This window comes from Pipistrellus hanaki (assembly GCF_964339955.1).
Source record: "Pipistrellus hanaki genome assembly, chromosome: 11".
NCBI lineage: Eukaryota > Metazoa > Chordata > Mammalia > Chiroptera > Vespertilionidae > Pipistrellus > Pipistrellus hanaki.
Genome location: NC_140513.1, coordinates 11115169 through 11135885, shown reverse-complemented (window position 1 = coordinate 11135885; position 20717 = coordinate 11115169). Strand labels below are relative to the sequence as shown.

The following is a 20717-nucleotide window of genomic DNA, read 5'->3' as shown; positions in this document are numbered from 1 at the left end:
TTGTCAATATGGTCATGGAGTGATGCCCAACAGGAAGAAGCAATGTGTGTTCCCCACCTTGAATCATTTCACAATCCCTTGAGGGATTCATTGTTTCATCAAACACTCATTTGACACAGAAGAAACCTTTTCTGAAACTCTTGTCTGTGGTCCCCCTGGCTGTTTTAGCCCACCTGTTTCTGGGATCATCCAGAAGAGTTGTCCTTCTGCGGCCATACCACCCTTTGCCCCTCCTCAAGCCCAAATTACTCATTATGAGACCAAAATGTCAGACTTCTCTTCCCCATTACAATAAGCATCACTTTTCACCAAATTATTTTAATGCTTCCTTTATGACAGTCATAACTTAGTCGGTAATCAATTTAGAATGACATCAAGTGACAAAGTGACAGAGTGCATTTGACGTATTTGCTTGAAAGATAGTGGTTAAAGATGGATATTTCCAGCATTTCTCTTACAGCCATATTGAAAAATTGAGGTTTATAGAGAAGACATGTAAAATGAGAACTGAATTTATATAAAAAAAATACATCAGGGATTATTATTTAAGAATGACTGGGATGTTTGTGAAGATGCATACATCAGGTGTCCTTAGGAAATGGGTGCAGGGTTTTAACCTTATTGAGGAAACTTACTTAAAGAGGAGGAGGATCTGAATGGGAAGCCTTCTGAGTCATCATGTAGAATTTAAATTGTATTCAATAGAAAAGGGAAACGTGAGCAAAGGCCCAGTGTAGTAAAAACGACCACAACTGCTTTGTTTCAAGGCTGACAACACATAAAATATGAGGTACTTTCCATTCAAAAGGCTCATGAGAAGAATTATGTCCTTTCCTGATGTTACCAGGGCAAGACTCTTAGTTATAATTCAATTATATAGTCTAAGAGTTGAATGGAGTTTCCCTGTCAACACCTAGAATGAGTTGGTTGAAACATCCACCTGCAGTTCTATATTTTAGCACAATATTTATTCCCTCCACACTGTAAACTTCATGAGATTAGCTGTCCTGTGTGTCCTGGGTACCACTGAAGCACCTTCCCTTGGTTCAATGTCCGCTATGCTGCAGCATTTAATACTTGTCAACTGAACAAATGTTGGGTACACCTGGGCAAGAGGCACCAGAGGAGTATTTGTTCATCAGATGGAGGGCATTGCTTCATCCTGACTTCCTTCTGCATCCACTGTTCCTTCTGGACTCCATGGCTTACCATCCAACAAGGCTTTTCTCAGTCTTCTCCAGAAGATGTGCCGGCCCAGGGCATTGTCCTCCCACTCTAGGTAAGTGTTCCTGCGGAGAAGGCGATACAGCTCCACCTGCTGCCGGAGCAGGGATTTCTCCACCTTCTGCAGGACGATGAAGATGATGCCCGCGTGACTGCTCAGGAACTGCCAGGTTTGGGCAATCTCATACTCAAAGATGCACCATCGGCTCTGGATGAAGTGCTGGGACACCACCACAATGACCTTCCTGCTCTTGTGGAAACCTTCCTGGATGATGTTGGCAGCAATGGCCACGCCAGGGATAAAGTCTCTGTAGTGAAGGCAGAGCTGAAAGGGGGGTACCCCCTCCTCCAAGTTCTTCACCAACTCATTCCTCACCCAGTCCTCATCATGGCTGGAGTAGATGACAAAGGCATCGTACATGCTGTCCCCTTTGCCGTACCTTCTGCAGCCAGCCAGAAGCATCAGGTGGAAATAGAACTTGTAGACCAGAACTGCAGCCACAGATACTATGAGTACTGAGAGAACTGACACACTAATGACAGTTTTGTTCATCTGACAGGTGGTGTTTCTAAAACTGAGCACAGGCACTCCCTGCATAGCTAACGGTGTCTTACACATCATGTGTTCAGCTCCCACCAAGATGCGCCTGTGGTCCTGGACCCACTGCAGGAAACACATGTGTTCACAAACACAAGCAAAGTCATTCTGGGTCAGATTTAACGAAGTTACATTGCTTGGAATATGCTGTAGTTCCTGCCCATTGGCGGCCACTATACGGTTAAAACTGTAGTCTAGAAGCCAGAGAGAGAGATTTTTATAAGGAAGCATATCCAAGGACAAGAGGTGGTTGTGACTCATATTTAGCACCTGGAGTCTAAGGAGTGAGCCGAATGCCTCTGGGGACACCTGTTCCAGTTGACACTGAGAGAGGTCCAGGACAGTCAACTGAGTCAGATCTCTGAAAATATTTGGAAGGAATGCATCCTGAAAGGAATTGCCAGCCATTTTTAAGACTCGGAGGCTGATCAAGCCATCAAAGATGCCCTGGAAGACAATCTTGATGTCAGTGTAAGAGATATCAAGGTAAAGGAGGTTTTTGAGTGAGAGGAATACTGAAAAAGTACTGGCCTGTCTCAAAGTGGAATGCTGGAAATCCAGATGTTCTATTTGCTCTAAGCCCACGAAGTTTGAAGTCATGGTAATAATACTATTGAAGCTCAGATCTAAGTGTTTCAGTTGGGTTGTCCCAAAATCACGGCGAGAGCAGCAAGACTTGAAACTCAAGCCATTTCTACTAAGATCTAGAAACTCAAGGTTTCTTAGATTAACTTCAGTAAAAGCGGTAATACCTTTGTTGGCAGTGAAAACAAACTGCTTGAGAAAGGTAAGCTCCAATGTAGGGAAATCTTTAAATTTACAATTAGACAATTTTAAGTATTGCCATTTGAAACCTGTTGGAAGGCTTTCTAGCCTGTCTATATGCAGACTCATCAGAGATACTGCAGAAGCATCTGCCAGACAATTTAAAAAGCCACGGTAATCCTTTGGAAAGTGTTGGAAGTGTGCTATCCGGAATTCATCAATGGTCAAGTTGCACAGTTCCTCCAGGGCAGATTTGTCCAAGACTACTAAGTTCCTTTCATTTTTAAATTCTCCTAGAATCAGCCGATTGATCTTTAAACCTGCCAGACCTTGAATACATGTTTTCATGACCTCTGTACTATCAAAATTACTTCTCAAAGTCAGTTCATGGAGCTTAATTTTTTCAAAGGCACCTGGTTGGATAAAGTCTAAAGGGTTGAGGGACAGGTCTAAAGAGAGTTTGAATGAGGGCATTTGATGTAAAACCTGCAAGTCTTCATGGTAAATTTTTCGAATCTTATTATTAGAAAGGTCCAAGTGTTCCAGGTTAGGCAGGTTAGAAAAATAGTCCGGTAACTTGAAGGAATCGATTAGATTGTGAGCCACATTAAGCTCCTTCAAGGATTTCAGATGTCTGATGGGGAAGTCCTCTAGAGATGCTAGGTTTGTCTCCACAGCCACCAGTGTCTGTAAACTTGAAAGTCCAGAAAAGGTTCCTGGGGCTAAACTCTGGATAGGGTTTCCTGTCAATATCAAGATGGAGAGATGTTTTAGGCCTTCATATGCATCATCTTCAATCTTCTGAATTTCACACCTACAGCGAAAACAGATACAGATTATATGTTTCTGATGAATAGGGAGCCCACAATGGAAAAACAGCATCATATATTTCTTCCCACAGCTTTGACATGCCATACAATTGTGAACAAGCAGAGATGCCAAAGCTGATGATGGCAGGGACACATGGGAAGCCTCACAACTTGGGTATTATATGCCACAATGACAAACTCTTTTTCTATAAATACATTTTATTGATTTTAGAGAGAGATGAGGGAAGAGGGAGAGAGAGATAGAAACATCAATGAGAGAGAACCATGGATCGGCTGCCTCCTGCACCCAACTTGACCCTGACTGGGGATGGAGCCCACAATCAGGCATGTATGTGCCCTGACCAGGAATCTAACCTGCGACCTTTTGGTACATGAGATGGCACTCAACCAAGCCACTGCAGCCAGGGCAACAAACTCTTTTGTCATACATGCTAAGCAGAGACAATACATCCATCAGAACAAAATCAGTTAAAGATCGATAATTGGGTCACATACAGAAGGTATGGCTGACAGAGTATGTAATAGCTGGGGATCAACATTAGCCATTTCCTGCTGCAGGTAATCATGACTATACATCTAATTGGTACAAACAGTCCAATTAGTTGTTGGACAGGATAAATGACTGGTCAATGTCAATTTCAAAAATATAAGAAATTATACCTAAGTGTTGCAGGTACCCTTAATGTTGATGAAAAGTTATAATTATCACAGGTAAATGTTAGTGATAAGGTTGAGTTTTATTGAAGACAAATCTACTAGGAGAGTTTGTATCCAGAGAACAGAGGAAATGGGGATGAAAGCAGGCTTCTCTAAGAACATTTAAGTTGAAACGTGAAAGATGAATAGGGATGAACAAGAAAAGGAAGTGAGCACAACAGTGGGTACAAAACACTTGAGTTAGGTGGCAGACATCATACATAGCGGAACTGTGAGAATCAACTTCTTTGTCCAGAGTCAGAGAAGGAAGTGGAGGGGTGTGAGAAGGGATTGTGGAGAACGGAAGTTAAACTAAGGCCCTAGGCTTTCATACCACAAAAAAAGACTTTGAATTATACCCCAAGTGAAATGGAAGCCATGCTGAACAATGTTCTTAGAGATATTCATGAGACAAGGTTTTTATCCAGCCAGCCAACAGTGAGCTAATGGTCAACTCTTGCTAGCATGGCAAGTGCCTTCCAGTTACAGTTTGTAAATGACTCCTTTCCTAGTCCAACCTGAATCACATTGGCAATGTTTCCACTTGCCCTATCTCCTTCAGGAGGTTCCTGGGCAATACAGGCATTTCAGTCCAGGCTTCTGTTATTGATTGGTAACTGGATAGAAGGTAGCGGGTACAGTAGAAAGGACAGTGGAAGATGAGGCCAAGACAACTGGGTTCTGGCATCTCTGCTTGTCCTTTTCTACAGTGTGATCTCAGGAACTTCTTTCCTCCTCGGGGGCCTAAGTTACCACGTTTCTAAATGTGGTATCTAAACACAATTCTTTCTCGTTACTTTTAGCTCTATGATTTTATAATCTGTAACCTTATGTATATATAATTCCTGCATCAGGCAAGACTAGAAGAGTCTTGCTATGTCTCTGTCTCATCAAAGGATGCTCATTACTTTAGAAAAATTGAGTACTAAGATGAAGTAAACATTGAACTTGGAAGTGGGAGATGTGAACTTGAATCTCTAGTCTTCTTGCAAGCAAGGTATGTGAACTTAAACTTAAACTCTTCCTGCTCAGTTTCCTTGTCTATAAAAAGAAAAAAATGTATCAATAAGTTTCTATAGAAAAAAAGCGCCTTCCTGGCCCATCACAAAGCATCCTTAGAGAACTGGTTGAGTTACTGTATGTAAACATTGTAAAGCAATATGAATAAGCATAGAATGTCTATTATACCATTGTGTATCCTTGTCCTCCTACTGGCTAACCAGAAAGGAAGCTGCCTCTCTCTGAGCACATATTAAGGTCTCTGAGAAAAGTCCCTGTGGTAGGTGATGGATCCAAGATAAATTATAAGGGTCATTGTTTGATAAGAAACTACTGCTTATTTTAAAAAGAGGGAGGGTTGGTCTGTCTACCTCCATACAGCTCTTGACAAGATTCCTAGTGAGAAAACTGAAGTTTAGAAAAAAAATGAAATGCTATAATAATAATACTTTATACTTATCCAGTTTCCTTTATTAAGATTTTAAGTATGTACAGCATGTCAGCATTCATTATCACATTTAACCATATGGGGTAAGTTTCATCATTTCTGCTTCACAGATGTGGAACCGGAGATTCAGGGAGATGAACTGACATGCCTCAGGCCACGTGGCTGTACATGCTGGTGGAGAACCTGAGCCCACGGGCTCTATAAAATACACCACTGCCTTTAACATGCCCACTCTTCTTTTTTATACTCTGAGTTAGAGTGTGAAACATCAGATGCTCACTCTTTACAGAAATACCTACTGTAGAAGTATATTTCACTCTAGAAGTGAAATATACTGGATAGTCCTTTTTATGGATAGTCCTTTTATCAGGACTATCCATAATAATAATAATAATAATAATTATATATATATATATATATATATATATATATATATATATATGCAGTGTTTCTCTATTTTCACAAACTGTTATAGAAACTATGGTTCGTTATTGAGCCCTCTAGCTAAATATAGTTCACTATTTTTTAATAAGACTTCTAACCAATAAGAATATATTTTTATTGATTTCAGAGAGGAAGTGAGAGGGAGAGAGAGAGAGAGAGAAACATCAATGATGAGAGAGAATCATGGATTGATTGCCTTCTACATGTGTCTCTTCCCCCCCCCCCACCCCCATCCCCTGGAGATTGAGCCCCCAATAGGGGAATATGCCCTGACTGGGAAACAAACTGTGACCTTCTGATGCTCAACCACTGAGACACACAGACTGTTTTTAACCAATTTTAACCTAACCAATTTTAAGGTTCAGTTTCCCCTTCCCAAATAATGATAATAACTTAACCTATCATAATGAATGATATATTTCCTGCATCAGAAAGGGAAATCTTAGTGTTCTCAACCACAGTAGATGTTTCCCTTAGATCTTGCCATCTCTCTTCTTGGGTTCCTTGTATATTCCTAATTCTCTATTCTCTATTTCACTTTTAATCCACTCAGCTCATGAAGTTTGTCTTGACTACCCACTGAAGAGAACACCCCTCATCTGGAAAATGCAGTGTGTAGCTTCTATTTTGCACATAGCTTATCACTGACTTATTTTTATTTTTATTTTTATTTTTATTTTTATTTTTATCTCAGGTTCAAAATCCAAAATCCAAATCAGTAGTATTTGCTAAATGTCTATTATGTGCCCAGTACCATGCTCATGATTTCAACATGTTAACTCTTTCAAGTAGATTTGCCCTCTTTGGTAGCTGAGATTGAATGCTGTATCTCAACATACTTTTGATTCCTAACAGGATGTACATATAGCAAGTAGTCATCTACTGATAAAAAAGTTTGAGACCATTTCTCTTCTGACTTAAAAAGAAGTTCAAAGATAGTTTTATCCTTAGAAACTATCTCTTGTCTAGCTAATAAGTGATTTCACATATTTTGTATGTAAAATGGAGAACTAGAGAAGGCAGATGAATTGTCCAAAGTTATACAGCAAGTAAGACATCTATTGGATGGATGAATAAGTGACTGAAAGGATAGAACAATGAACATTTTACCTGGTGCTGTGTCTAAAAGCTTGTCATTACCTGGATAAATCCAGCACCTGCAGTTCTGAGAAGTTGGAGAAGCTGTGGCTGCCTAAGTGACTCAGGGGGTTAAAGCTCAGGTCCAGGTTCTTGGTTGTTGTAGGGATGTTATCAGGGATTTTTGAGAGATTCAGCTCCATGCACTGGTAAGTAATATTAGGAACCACCTGCAATGATCATACATTAGATGCAGTGTCTTAATGCCATGTACCTCAACACACATTTCCCTTCTCCTTGGCCAAAGTTGGAGAGGTCTCTAGGACAACCTGCATCCATCCACCCATCCATCCATCCATCCACCAACCCATTTACCTACTCACTTCACACTTAAAAGACATCTTACTCTGGATTAAGAAGGGAATACCACCTACAATGTACCTACTATTCTAACTTCTGATAAAATAATGGCAGCATTTAGCAAGAACCAATAGTAGAATGGTGAAGAGCTGAGGCTCTGGAATACACAATCCTAGGGCTTCACCTCGGCTCTTCCATGTGATTTAGGAGAAGACTTTGTTTTCCAAATAACGTCCTCATTGTATACAGCCTGGGAGACGAACAGTCAAGGTGTTCAGACTTCCCTTACTCATAGCCCAATTGCTTCTCTCTGTTGGCTTATTGACTTCTGAGCAGGTGATAGAGAAATGGCAGGAAATAGTTGGAGTGCCTAGACCCCTGTGGTGGAACCTGGTCAATAACATCTGGTGCTTTATGCTGACTTGATTTCTGTGTCAGCTTCTATTATACTTTCCCAAATTTTCTGTAATCCCTGTTCTCCAAAAACCCATTTGATTCTCTGATTTCTCTAAAAACATGTCTTGCTTAAGTCAGCTAATTGTGGCTTTCTGTTGTTTAATACCCATAAGAACCTTTAAAAGGATTACAGGAGATAAGGCATTTAAAGACATGATCAATAAATGTTGGCTTTTACTATCATTAGTTGTTACTAATTAATTGCTATATACCAGTATATTGCTTATGTTATATACTTTAATATGCAACTAAACTTTTTAAGGAAGAATTTCTGGATGTGAAAGAATATGCATAAAGTCTTACAGGCCAGGCCATATGTGCAGGTCTTCACTTAATGCAAAGTCTGCTTAAATGCTGCCTTTAACAGAAGCCTCACAGGCCACACTGTCTAATAGAGGATGGTGCCAGGCATTCTTCTCTTACCACCTTTTATCCTGTCACCCAGGACGTAAGACCATCTAACATCATGTTGCCTGTGGAACTGTTCCATCTGTATTGTTCGTCTCCCTGACTAGGTTGTAAGGTCTGATGGTCTTGCTCTGTGCTATGTCTCTCGCACTCAGAATGGTGCCTAGAAAATAGTCAATGCTTAATAAATATTTGTTCAATAAGGGAATTACTGATTGAATAGAGGTTTGTTTAAATCCCAGTTATAGGCATTTTCTGTTTAGTGTTCTGGGCAGTACAAAGACCAATGTGATGTGGCTTCAGATTTCAATGAGCTCACAATCTAGAGTAAGTGTTAAAACAGTGAAATAAGCCAGTCAGAGAAAGATAAGTACCATATGCTTTCACTCAGAGGTGGAATCTAATGAACAAATGGAACTCACAAGGGAAATAGAAACAGACTCATAGATAGACAGCAGGCTGACAGCTTTTGGTGGTATGAGGAAGGAAGATGGGGGTTGGAGGATTAGGGATTGAGAAAATGAAAGGGGGAAATATATATTGAAAAGGGCTATTAGACCAGGCATGGAAAATATTTCCTCTGGTTCAGAAATGATAGAGATCAATTCTGCATCAAAGGATACCCTGTTTCCCTGAAAATAAAACAGTGTCTTATATTAATTTTTGCTCCCAAAGATGCACTAGATCTTATTTTCAGAGGATGTCTTATTTTTCCATGCGCTAGGTTTGATTTTCGGAGGATGTCTTATTTTCGGGGAAACACGGTAGTAGAAGTCTTTGGAGAAAGAGAAGATTTCAAGGTGGGTCTTGAAAGATGAACAAAATTTGGATACATGGAAAAGGGGGGATGAGGGAGCAGGGAGTAATGAGAGTGAAAAATTCATTCTTATCAGCTGGCATGTGAAGGGATAAAACAGCTGACACGTGAAATCCGAGCCCAAGAGGAAGCCAGGGTCCAATAAGGAAGTGCTTATACTTTATCTTACGGAAATCCTTTTAAATCATTTGACACATTGAAGTTGTACAACTATGGTGTGCCAGGAACTGAGAAATAGTGATAAATAAAACCCACAATGGCCATGCCATCTTAAAGGAATCTATCTCAAAGGGAAAGAAAATGTACAAATAAACTAATATATATGTTATATATTATATAATGGTGTCCTGTATAAAATAAAGCAGCATAAAATATTAGGGAAAAATATGGTTCTGGCAGCTGTACATGAGGTGATCAAGGAAGACTACCCAGAGGAGGTGATACTTAAGCAGAGATCTGAATGAAGTGAGGGATTAAGCCATGCAAATATCTAGGCCTACGCTGTCCAACATGGCAGCCACTCGTCACCCAAGGCTACTGAACATGAAAAATGTGAATAGTCTGCCTGGCTGGCATGGCTCAGTGGTTGCACATTGACCTGTGAACCAAGGAGTCAAGGTTTGATGCCGGTCAGGACACATGCCTGGGTTGCAGGCTCAATCACCAACCAGTGATTCTCAATGATTCTCTCTTATCATTGTTGTTTCTCTCTCTTTCTCCCTCTTCCTCAGGGGCAAAAATAAATAAATAAATAAAATAAGAAAAAGAAGATTGAGATGTAGGGTGAATGTAAAATATATATTAAAGACTTAGTACCAAAGAATGAATGTAAAATACTTTATTAATAGTGGTGTGTAAATTACATTTTGAAATAACTTTTGAATATATTGGGTTTAGAAAACTATGTCTTAAATTCAATTTTTTTAATGAATGATTTAAACTTAAATCATATCCTGTGACCCACATGATGTTACCAGTGGACAGCACTGATCTAGGGAGAAAGCGTTCTAGCTAGGGGAACAGTCAGTACCCAGGTCCTGTGCTAGGAACAGGTACCGATAGCAATGGAGAATTACTATGTTTTTAAAGAGGGTAATTTGCTAGAACCAGGCCTTAAGAAAAAACAACTACAAATAAACAACAAACAAAAACTATGCAGAGTACATTAAAGGAAGGGGTTATGGAGTCAGGAGACTAGTCATTATCTAAGAGTGAAGGCCAGAGGCCTGAAGACCTGCCCGGGGCTTGGCAGAGAGGGATTGGGCAGGCTCTGGAGACAGAGAATATGAGGCATGAGGGAAGGAGGAGTCAGGGATGGCTGCAGTCTTATCCAGGGGTGACTGCCCTGGTTGGATGGTCTCTTCCCAGCAACCTAACAGCAAGAGAGTCAGAGAGGAGGACATGGTGTGGGGCGCTGGGCAGGGAACTAGGGAAACAAAGGACTCTGACCAGCTGGCTTGTGTTTCACAGAGAAAGAAACCATTGCATTGGCTGACATTTTATATCTTTCTCTCTCCTTTTTCCTCCCTCTCTTTACCTCTCTCGTTTTCTATTTTTTAGTCTTTCCCCTTTTTTATTTTATTAAAATTGTTTTTGCTTTTTATCCTTTGGATAGAACTATGCCTAGATTCAGAAGTCTGAAGTCCACATAAAAAGTTTCTTCTTGTTAAGAGACAAAAACAAACAAACATCTTCTCGAGACTGAAAGGGGCAATGACTGCTGGAAGCTTGGTGCCCAGATCACCAGCAGAAAGAAAAAACTGCAGGCAGCTTTCTTACAGCTACCCATTGAAGGAGGTGATACGACCCTGTTACAGATGTGAGAAGCATCTCAGAGAGGCTTAATAACTCCTTCAAGGTCACACAGCCCAGAAGCCTAAGAAGAGTGGTTTTCAGCAGGTCTGTCTGAACTACAGTCCTAAATAGGACATGATCTCCTGGGCTGCCTGTTAGGGCCTTTTAACTGTGAATTATCTGGTCCCTGCGGCTTCTCATGGATTTAAGGTAATTCAGTTCCTTTTTGGAAATGAAACTAACCAGGGCCCACAGTGGGAAGTTCTGATCTTTTCTGAAAAAGCAAGACAAAGCCCCTAGGAGATGAATGGACCCCGAACACATACCTGCACGCAAGGGTCCCAGCTCTCGGGTCTCAGGCAGGAGAGGAAGGCCATGGCTGGGAGCAGCGTCCCAGCCAGGCGGGTGAGCCGCATTATCCCGGCATTGTCTGCCACCAGAAATGGCCCTGCCACTGCATGACGCGCATTAACCGACTGCCCAGCAGTCTCCCGGGCACTGCTGTCTTTTCTCCCTTGTGCGTGCCCCACGACAATTACTGTATTCAAAGCAGCGCTGGGTGAGGAGCAAGAGGAAGTGAGAGTGGCAACCGTAGCATTCTGGACTTTTGTTTCTCTAATATTTATCACCCCTGTCTCAGGAGGGGAAGTTAGAAAAAGAAGAAAAACTCCTGCAAACTAGTGGCTGGAGCAACAGCAAGAGGAAGCTGGCCGCTCTCCCAGTCAGCCATCTGACCTCAGCGTTGGTGAATTTAGAAAAACAATCCCACTCATCAAACAGTTCGCATAGCTGTGTAGGGCTGCGGCCTTCCTGCAATGATTTAGTGGTAGAAACTCACTGTGTCAGTTTCCGAGGGCTGCCATACAAATCCTCACGAACTGGGTGTTTTAAACAATAGAAGTTTGTTTTATTCCACGGAGTCCTGGCAGCCAGAAGTCTGAGATCAAGGGGTCAGCAGGTGGATTCCTTTTCAGGCTCTCTGCTAGGCTTGGAGGTGGCTATCCTCTCCCCGTGTCTTCTCATGGTCTTCCTTCTGTGTGTGTCTGTGTCCTAATTTCTGCTTTGTACAAGGGCACCAGTCACATTGGATGAAGGCTCACCCATATGACCTAATTGTATCTTGATTATTTTTTAAAAGACCCTATCGTCTCAAATGAGGTGTGGGGTTAGGTCTTCAACATATGAAGGGGGTGGGGCACAGTTCAACCCATTGCTCCATCCAGCCTTGCATAATCTTGGGAAGAAACTCGTATTTATGACATCCATTGAAAATAAAGCTCCAGTGAAACATAGTTTGAAACTTAGTGGGACAAGGAATAGTAGGAAAGATTAGAGTGAGACTCAAATACACAGAAATTCAAATCCAGGATGATTTATGGTTTTAGGTCATTGGCCACGTCATTCATTTAAACTACTGAGCTTTCCTTCATTTCTGGTCCAAAAATGGAATAATAAGTTTTAATCACAACAGAAGCTGTGATTTATGAAATGCATAGAATGAAAGCTATTGACAGCAGTCAAATGATATAAGCCACTAAGCCTTAGATTTTTAGTCTTTATTTTTATTATTATTTTTTAATATATTTTATTGAATTTTTTACAGAGACGAAGGGAGAAAGAGGGATAGTAAGAAACATCGATGAGAGAGAAACATCAATCAGCTGTCTCTTGCACACCCCATCCTGGGGATGTGCCAGCAACCAAGGCACATGCCCTTGACAAGAATCGAACCCGGGACCTCTCAGTCTGCAGGCAGATGCTCTTTCCACTGAGCCAAACTGGTTTTGGCAGATTTTTAGTCTTTAAAACAGAGATAATCACATTTGTCTTACACAATTGAATTAAGTTAATTTACATAAAATGTCTACTCTAGGGCATGGTTTATCTGTATATTCCATTAATTGTTACATGTAGTGATGATTAACAATCTGAATAAAATGGGAATAAATATGTACCTCAAAGAATTGTCATGGGTGTAAATAAGCAGGTATTTGTGAGGCATTTAGGATGTGTGTGGGATGCTGCAAGTTCAATATAGGTTTCTGTTCAATAAAAGAACATAGTATAAAATGGGGATGTTACTGGCATTGTGCCCTAGCTAATTCTGTCAGGATATCCTCCAGGCACCCTAATCCAACATATATGAAATCAAGTTGTGAGGAAGCATGCCATAGGGGAATGACTGGGCACGTGTTCTTATAGAATTCTTCAACAGAGCTGTAAAATTAAGCTGAAAAGAGTTCCCATGTCCAATCTTTGCTTTGAGGATTGAGACTATGTACATTAAGGTCTCGGAGCAGTGCCTGGCACAGAGTACCTGCTCAATAAAGTTTAGTTCTCTGGAAAGTTAAAAGCATGTTGCTCCCACACATTTCCCCAAGGTGGAAATTTCCTTGGCTTCCTCTTTTCTCTCATCAAATGTATATTGACTATATCTTACTTCCTGTGTTCTTGATGTTATGGCATGGGCATTCTGTTGAGGATACACTGCCCCTACCAGTGATGGCCAATTCCTAGAGATAGCCAATGATTTGCCATGGAGTGCACCTTTTCTATGCAAACTAACCCATCCAAGGCTCATTGCTAAACCTTCTCTCTATCTGATTTAATACTCTAGGAGGCAATATTTCTCTGCCCTTATCATCACAGAGTGAGGTACACACAAAGAGAGAAAGCCCCAAATGGCCCAGAGCCTGCAGAAATTATTATATGCAGCCCATGTTAAGCCTGCTTACCTTGCCTTGCCTTGCCTTCCCCACAGAAAGTGCAACAAAGGTTCCTGCCCATGCCTCACCTTCTCTCCTTCTGCTTTCTGAGGATCCCTGGTGCTTCCCTGTGTGGTGTGGTGTGCCTCTCTCCTCTTGGAAACTGTGAGTAACAAACTATCAATAGTCACTTTCTCTTGATCTATGGGTCTCATCACACATAAACAATAAAACCTACATTTTAAAATAAAATATTCTACTGAGTCCTAGATATTTTATCTATGAAACTAGAGGCCTGGTGCATGAAATTCATGCACTGGGAAGGGGGAAGGCTCTCAGTCCAATCTAATCTGACCTGTGTTAGATTAGGCTAATTGCTGTGCCCTCTTGCAGTCTGGGACTCCTTGGGGGAAAGCGAGATCAGGCCTAAGCTAGCAGTCAGCCATCCCTCTTGCAGTCTGGAGCTCTCACAGTCTAGGACCCCTCACTCCTTACCTCCCACTTGCAATGGAGGCAGGAGAGGTTCCCACCACCACCACTGCACTCACCAGCTGTGACCCCAGCTTTTGGCTGAGCAGTGCTCCCCCTGTGGGAGCACACTGACCACCAGGGGGCAGCTCCTGCATTGAGTGTCTGCCCCCTAGTGATCATTGTGCATCATAGCGACCGGTCGTTCTGCTGGTCATTCACTTTTTGGTCAATTTTCATATTAGGGTTTTATTATATAGAATAATTCTAAAATGTCTATTTTCATTTCTGTTATTCATACATCCCTTGTGCTAGATTAGTGCAATGCACTGTTTATGGGTTGATTGGGGACTAGACCCTCCTATTCCAGTGTCTCAATTCAACCATCCTTTATCCTGAAAATGAGGCAGTCTTTCTAAAATGCAAATTGAATTACTTCATGCCATAATAATAATATTATTCTGAAGCTGGGTATTGTCCATACCTCAAGCTTCCTGCCTTTTCACAGACACAAATCACTCCACTTTATAAAAAGAATAAAGGTGTCTTATTTCAGGCCAGACATACCAAAACCCCATTAGTAGGAAGAGCACTTAAGTGAATAGAGTATATAAATGTGTGTAATAGTGCAAATCCTCTTTCTTGTTGTCATTGGAAAGAAAACCTTTGACAGTCAAGATGAGGCCAAAGAGAAAGGGTTTGAGATAATCTCCTAGACTGTGTTTCATGAGGTATTTATACATGGGGTCTATAGAAGTCTTCCTAGAAAATTCTCCTATCTGTGACTAGAAGATGTATGATCATGCCTTATAAAGACGTGTCCTTTTCATGGGAATAACACACTGTTGTTTACTGACTTTAATACAAGATATTTCAGTTCTGGGTGCCTCTTCCAGAAGGTAGGTATGTATCAAATACAAAAGAGAAACTTAAAGACATGGGCTATAAAATCTTATTTGATTTGTTGAAGGACCCACCACTCCACTGCTAAAGGAAGCCAGAGAGTAGTAATTGGATACAGCCTGGACCCATAAGTTCCAGTGCAGTACAGTAATTAGTACACCTTGGGCACCAGAGTGACATGGGACGTGACATGGTTTTCTACCCCCTTCAATGCAGAGCAAGGTTAACTCAGGACCAGTCATCATTGACTCACAGTTTTGTGGAAGAAGTATTCAATAGCATTTGGCAGGTACTGCACACTCAGTAATAAATAGTGAAAGAACAAAGCTGACCTGTGTTAGATTAGGCTAATTGCTGTATCAACCTCCAAACTTTAGTAACTTAACATAATAAAATTTTATTTCTTGCTCATGAAATTCTCAGTGAGGATCTTCCTGGTTGGAGGTACTCCAAGAATGATTCATGAGTCCAGGCTCCTTTTATTTCATTCTGCTGCCATATTCGACATGCAGCCTCCAACTCTGCTGCAGAATGTGAGAAGAGTGTGGGAAAGTGCACAGATACTCACTACCTCTGTCCAGGAGTGACATGCATCATTTCTGCTCATTCCATTGTTCAGAACTAGTCCCAAGACCACACCCAGTAACAAGGGCTATCTCTATCCTTTTACCCCCAGCCAGCCAAAACCTCAAAATTCTCCCTCTCTCTCTCTCTCTCTCTCTCTCTCTCTCTCTCTCTCTCTCACACACACACACACACACACACACACACACACACATCACTTTACAGCACCAATCACATGAACGGAAAGATAGATTGTTTATGAGTGGATTTTCTGTGCCACAAACTTACCATCCTATAATACCCATTCCATGGTGATTGAAAGAAATAATGAGTGAGCAAACCCAATATAGGCTGCTCAGAAAACAGAGTCCCCCTTCATTTGGCATCTCTAAGAACAAAATCAGATTCTGTCCACCAGTTCTGTTTCACTTTTCTTTGCACATGTTAACATGACTCAAATCAGCATGTGTCTCATAGAGGACAATATATTGAAATGATCATCAGCAAAGTTTTGTTTTTTTTAATAGTAGCAAATTAAGTAATAGTACTTCTTACAATCAATGGTGGTGTCTTAGATTCAATGAAGAACAGTTTGTCACGAAGAGGAAGAAGAGACGCAGGATCCATTCAGTAAATAAAGGACACAAATGATTAAACAAAGAATAAATAGGTTTGTTTCCTAAGGACACTATAAAACACATATGAGACTAATGTGTATTTTGCTTCTATAAAGAGAAATAGAATATTTCCCATCTGTTTTCAACTGTGGGAGTCTCTTTTGTCCAAGCATACCCATTTCCAGTTGTATCCACTAATGTGCCATGAACCAATGTTCCTGTGGTCTATAATACAGAACTCCTGCTCTTAAACAGAGGCATAAAGGGTATTCTCCTCTTCCAGATGACAAGATTTCCTGTCTCTAGGTCTGGGTCCTCGTGTGAAGTATGTCTCAATATTTTTTGCTCTAATAGCCCTAGTACCAGGGGCAAGTGAGTGCACCCCCATCCCCATTCCCCAGGGACTATCAAGGCGAACCATCTAAGTAATGCCTTACTCATTTCCAGCTTGAATTGTATGTGATGTTTCCTGGATTATTTAAAAATTATGTTGAATTAACCACATTTTTATTGTCTATCCTTACCAGTAGAATTTAAACTCAATAAAGGTTCCTTCAGTGTTCACGTGTCCTGAGTGCATGGGTAGGCACTCAGTAAATAGTTGATGAGTGAATCAGTGAACAATATATCTGAATTTGTTTTCACTATGTAGCTGGTATTCTGTAGTCTTTGTCACCTTTCTAGATTGAGTAATAATATAACTCTAACATATAGGTGATTATTCTGTGGCTTCTCTATGATTTTGTACCTCCTAATAGTACCTAGGAGCAACTACACCCCAACTTAAACTTTTTTGCAGAAAATACCATCCTCTTCCTGGGGTAGAAAAATTCCCTTTGTCTCTTTTAGTTATGAACCTGAAGCCAAGAATCTCTTGGTTCATTATGGCCAAGAGACTCTTGTCTCTATTCTGTCTTCCTACTTCCCCAGTTTCCCATGGAGTCTCTGCTTGTTCGTTCAGACCCTGAAAAGGCATACTGTAATGTAGAGAGAGTTATATTTAAAACATTGAATTATCCTCCTTAACTTTCTGGCAACATCATTTCCTCATGTGGCTTATTTTCAACATTACTGAGTTTCCTTACATATAAAATGGGAATTACCAGGAAGCCACTGTAGGGAGGCACAGGTGGCCATCTGGATCACAGCATTGTAGGCCATTGAAAGACTTTCTTAGTCAGGTATCACTCCTGAGTGCTCACACAGCAGCCACCTGCCATGCCTAAGAGGGATTGTCTGCCTCTCCCACTCAGCTTTTAGCTCCTTGAAGACAGCAGTCAAATCTGGTTTATCTCTATATCCTCCTGCCTATCACAGTGGCCGATACCTAGCAGGAGTTCAATGCATGTTAAGTTCACATCAATGACTGTGATGATAAGTTTGGATGATAATAGCAACTGATAATTTCATATACAGGCTAATAAGATCCAAGAGAGGACAGATTGTGTCTGTCACATTCATAGCTGTAGCCTCAATGCCTAGCCAGTAATTGGTATAAAGAAATACTGATTGAATAACAAAGAATGACTACAAGATATATAATCAGCCTTTCCCTTGGTTGTTGGTCAGTCAGCTTTCTTCTATTCTTTGTAACTTCTCTTGAAGAAGAGGAAAAAGAAATTGAAAAAGAACATCTGCCCTTTTTAATACAGAAGACAACCTATGACACAATACCTTGAGCTATTATCTGAGGCAGTCCTGGGCTTGCTTGCAGATCACATTATAACCAATCACTGTGAACAGCACATAGTAAGCCAGGGCACATAGCTTTGGAAGGAAAAGGGTATGGACATGAATAAACAAATATTATTTGTCAACTGACTGTTTAATTCCACAAGCAGCTCTCCTTTGCTCCTATCTCCCATAGGAGAGGATTCCAGGAATCTAGACATGACCAGAAGGGAAAATGATGAACAAATATGCACACCATGCAAATAGACATGGAGCACTGAGTACTATGCAGGGGACTCCAGGTTCAAGATAGATAATGCAGTCCATACAGAGAGCAAAAGGTGGTGCAGGATTTGGAGCGACAGTCCTAGAAGGGTTAACTCATCTCATGGACCCTCCACAGATCCCAGTTTCCACTGGCCTTTGGGAAGGCCTTACCTATGCACTCTCCCTTCCACTACAGAAAGTGTTTTCCTCAAACCCTATTCCTCACAGGCACTCCTCCACTTCTGCAGGTCCTTGATCCTTACCTCTTCTCTTTCTTCCAAAGTCCAGGCATTCTGGTAGGCTACAGAGTTTGATAAAAGTTGTTCATTTACCCCCTGCTTATTTGATGGGTAAAAGAAAGGGGGATCTACTGACCCCAAGGAGAGAAATGTGGGACAAAGAAACCCTTGTGGGATGGCCATCTGGGGTGAAAATAAAAATAGACCCAAAGGATGTGTACTTGCATGGTGAAGGTGAAACTCTTTTCAACCAATTATTTTATACTTTATTCTTCTATAAGTATTTGCCTCCTTTCCTGCTTTGAGTCAAAATAGGAAAAAATAAAAATACCTTGTCCAATACCTTGATGTTAGAAGGTTTTGGCTCCAGGGAGCAGGAAGATGCAGAGAGAGAGAAAATGAAAGGCTTAATGTGGCATTGTGGGAAGGAATTTTTCTTTGGGTAACATAAAATATATTTAGAATGCTAAACATAAATATGTTTCTATTTCGACTCTGCCCTTTTTTTGATCCACGCTAAAGGGACCATAGCTCTCTCATCTTTGCTCCTATAGAACTCTGCCCAGGGACCTGTTCAGAGTGAGTATCCATTGAATGTTTCCTGAATGGCACGATAAAGGACTAATCTCACTGATGGAATAATCACTGAAGTGCTTGGGCTATGCATTCAATTGGGACTCTTTGCTTCTAACACATCCATCACTTCCTAGCAGAGTGACTTCCACCAAGTCACTTAACTTCAATAGCCCTAGCTTCCTCAACATACAATGCTCCTTGTAAAGAGAAAATAGGACAATGTAGCCTAAGACCAAAACAACCTTACAATTTATATTATTATGTTCATACTCGCTGGGGATTTCTCATTGCTCATGGAAGAATATGATTTCTTAGTGTCTCCCAGTTAGTTTGCATTTCCCATGACTTGAGAAGATAAAGTAAATGGCTGATGGAGCTCCTGTTACTTTGTGGTTTTAATTCCCACAAACGGTTTTCTTTACTAAAGGGGCACGTGTCACCTTAACCAGGACTACTGGAATGAGTTTGAAAAGGAGGTGGCAACTCAGGGTGTTGGGGTAGCAGAGGGACCTTGTCTTTCAAGGCTTCAGGCTGACCTCAAAGCTGATCTCCACATAGTTGTCTGTCTCCTTCTTCAGCACCCCTACTCCCAGCCCACAGACTCACACACACCAGGCCACAGTGATCTCGCATCTCTCTGAATTTCTTTACAAATACTGTTCTGGCCTTTATACTTACTTTTACTCATTGAAACACTGTATATCAAAACTCATATTCCTCCCAAACCAGGAAATCCCCCAGGTTAGGAAACTTTGTTTGCCATATATGTATTCTACATAGCACTTTAAGCTGTAGCAAAAGTCAACTAATTGAAGAAAGGGATGGAGAGAAGGAGGACTGGAGGGATGGAGGGAGGAAAACAAATGAATGGACTTGATAACAAAACACTTTTTTTAAGTAAAAAATGGAAAGCTATTTATATCTCCCTCAAACACAGTAAAATTATTTGACATTACAATATACTGCAACATGAAGTTCAAATATGATGAACTAAAAAAATAAAATAAAATCCTCATTCTCAGCAAAGTGAAATGAATACTCTCTTCATTTCCTTACACTGAGGTGTACAATGAACCTCATGGGCCCAGCTGCCCTGGGGCCTCTCTATAGACATTTGCTTCGTGTCCACCAGCCGCAAGCCTCTTGTCTGCCCCTGCCTGCCCCAGCCCCGCTGGAGAACACATGCCAGAGATTGGCAGTTCCAAAATCTCTCCTGCTTGTGGTAGGTGGTTTCCATGAAGTTGCCTCATTCCCATGGAACTCCTCCACTTTAAAATGTGCTGAAGAGTGAGTTTGCAGAGACTCAGAGCCATATGGCCAGGCTGAGGGGAAGCATATGCTTGGAGACGGCTCAGTGCTGATCCATCGCATCTTTCATCTCTCTTTACGCAGGAGGCAGTGATGGGGTCAGGGCTCTGTATTTTGAATTGCTCTGTCCTTCAGGTGGGAAACGAGACTCCTAGAAACAGCATCAATGTTAAAGCTTGTTTTAGTTTTCTTGGTCATGGTGTGGGTAGAGTGCAGAGAAATATCTATCTATACTCATACTTGTGGTCAAAGGAAAGTACATTGCTAGGGGTAGAGGTTCAGTCTGTGAACTTGAACTATGAGCTGTCAGGGAGAAATATGACTTTAGGGCAACCCGACTAGGTCCCACTTGCAGGTGTAGTTTATGCCAATATGCACTGCAATTGAGGCAAAATAGTCCCATGGGAATAGGGAGCCGGCTGTTAAACAGTTAATGCAATGAAATGACACATGGAGAGATGCGTTCTGTGGTGGAAGCATGGG

General features: G+C 41.2%; 1 protein-coding gene across 3 annotated transcripts; it reads right to left on the bottom strand.

Moving 5' to 3' along the window:
- Nucleotides 1-305: 305 nt before the first annotated feature.
- On the bottom strand, nt 306-11591 carry TLR4 (toll like receptor 4). 3 transcript variants are annotated; one of them, XM_084897916.1, is made up of 3 exons: nt 11243-11591; nt 7145-7311; nt 306-3401 (listed from the first exon to the last, which is right to left on the bottom strand). In XM_084897916.1, the coding sequence occupies exons 1-3, from the start codon at nt 11330-11332 to the stop codon at nt 1139-1141; spliced, it is 2520 nt and encodes an 839-aa protein (XP_084754042.1). In that variant the 5' UTR covers nt 11333-11591; the 3' UTR covers nt 306-1138. The 3 variants fall into 3 exon arrangements, with proteins under 3 accessions (XP_084754042.1, XP_084754043.1, XP_084754044.1); XM_084897917.1 differs by having other exon boundaries at nt 7115-7311; nt 11243-11462; XM_084897918.1 differs by lacking the exon at nt 7145-7311 and having other exon boundaries at nt 11243-11431.
- Between the last annotated feature and the right edge of the window lie 9126 nt (nt 11592-20717).

What these genes read in the sequence shown, in the direction of transcription:
- TLR4 (XM_084897916.1), bottom strand. Translation starts at nt 11,332, where the DNA reads ATGCGGCTCACCCGCCTGGCTGGGACGCTGCTCCCAGCCATGGCCTTC. An exon ending in GCTGGGACCCTTGCGTGCAG is followed by an intron (nt 7,312 to 11,242) that starts GTATGTGTTCGG and finishes TGATCATTGCAG; the next exon opens with GTGGTTCCTAATATTACTTA. An exon ending in CAGGTGCTGGATTTATCCAG is followed by an intron (nt 3,402 to 7,144) that starts GTAATGACAAGC and finishes TTTTCGCTGTAG; the next exon opens with GTGTGAAATTCAGAAGATTG.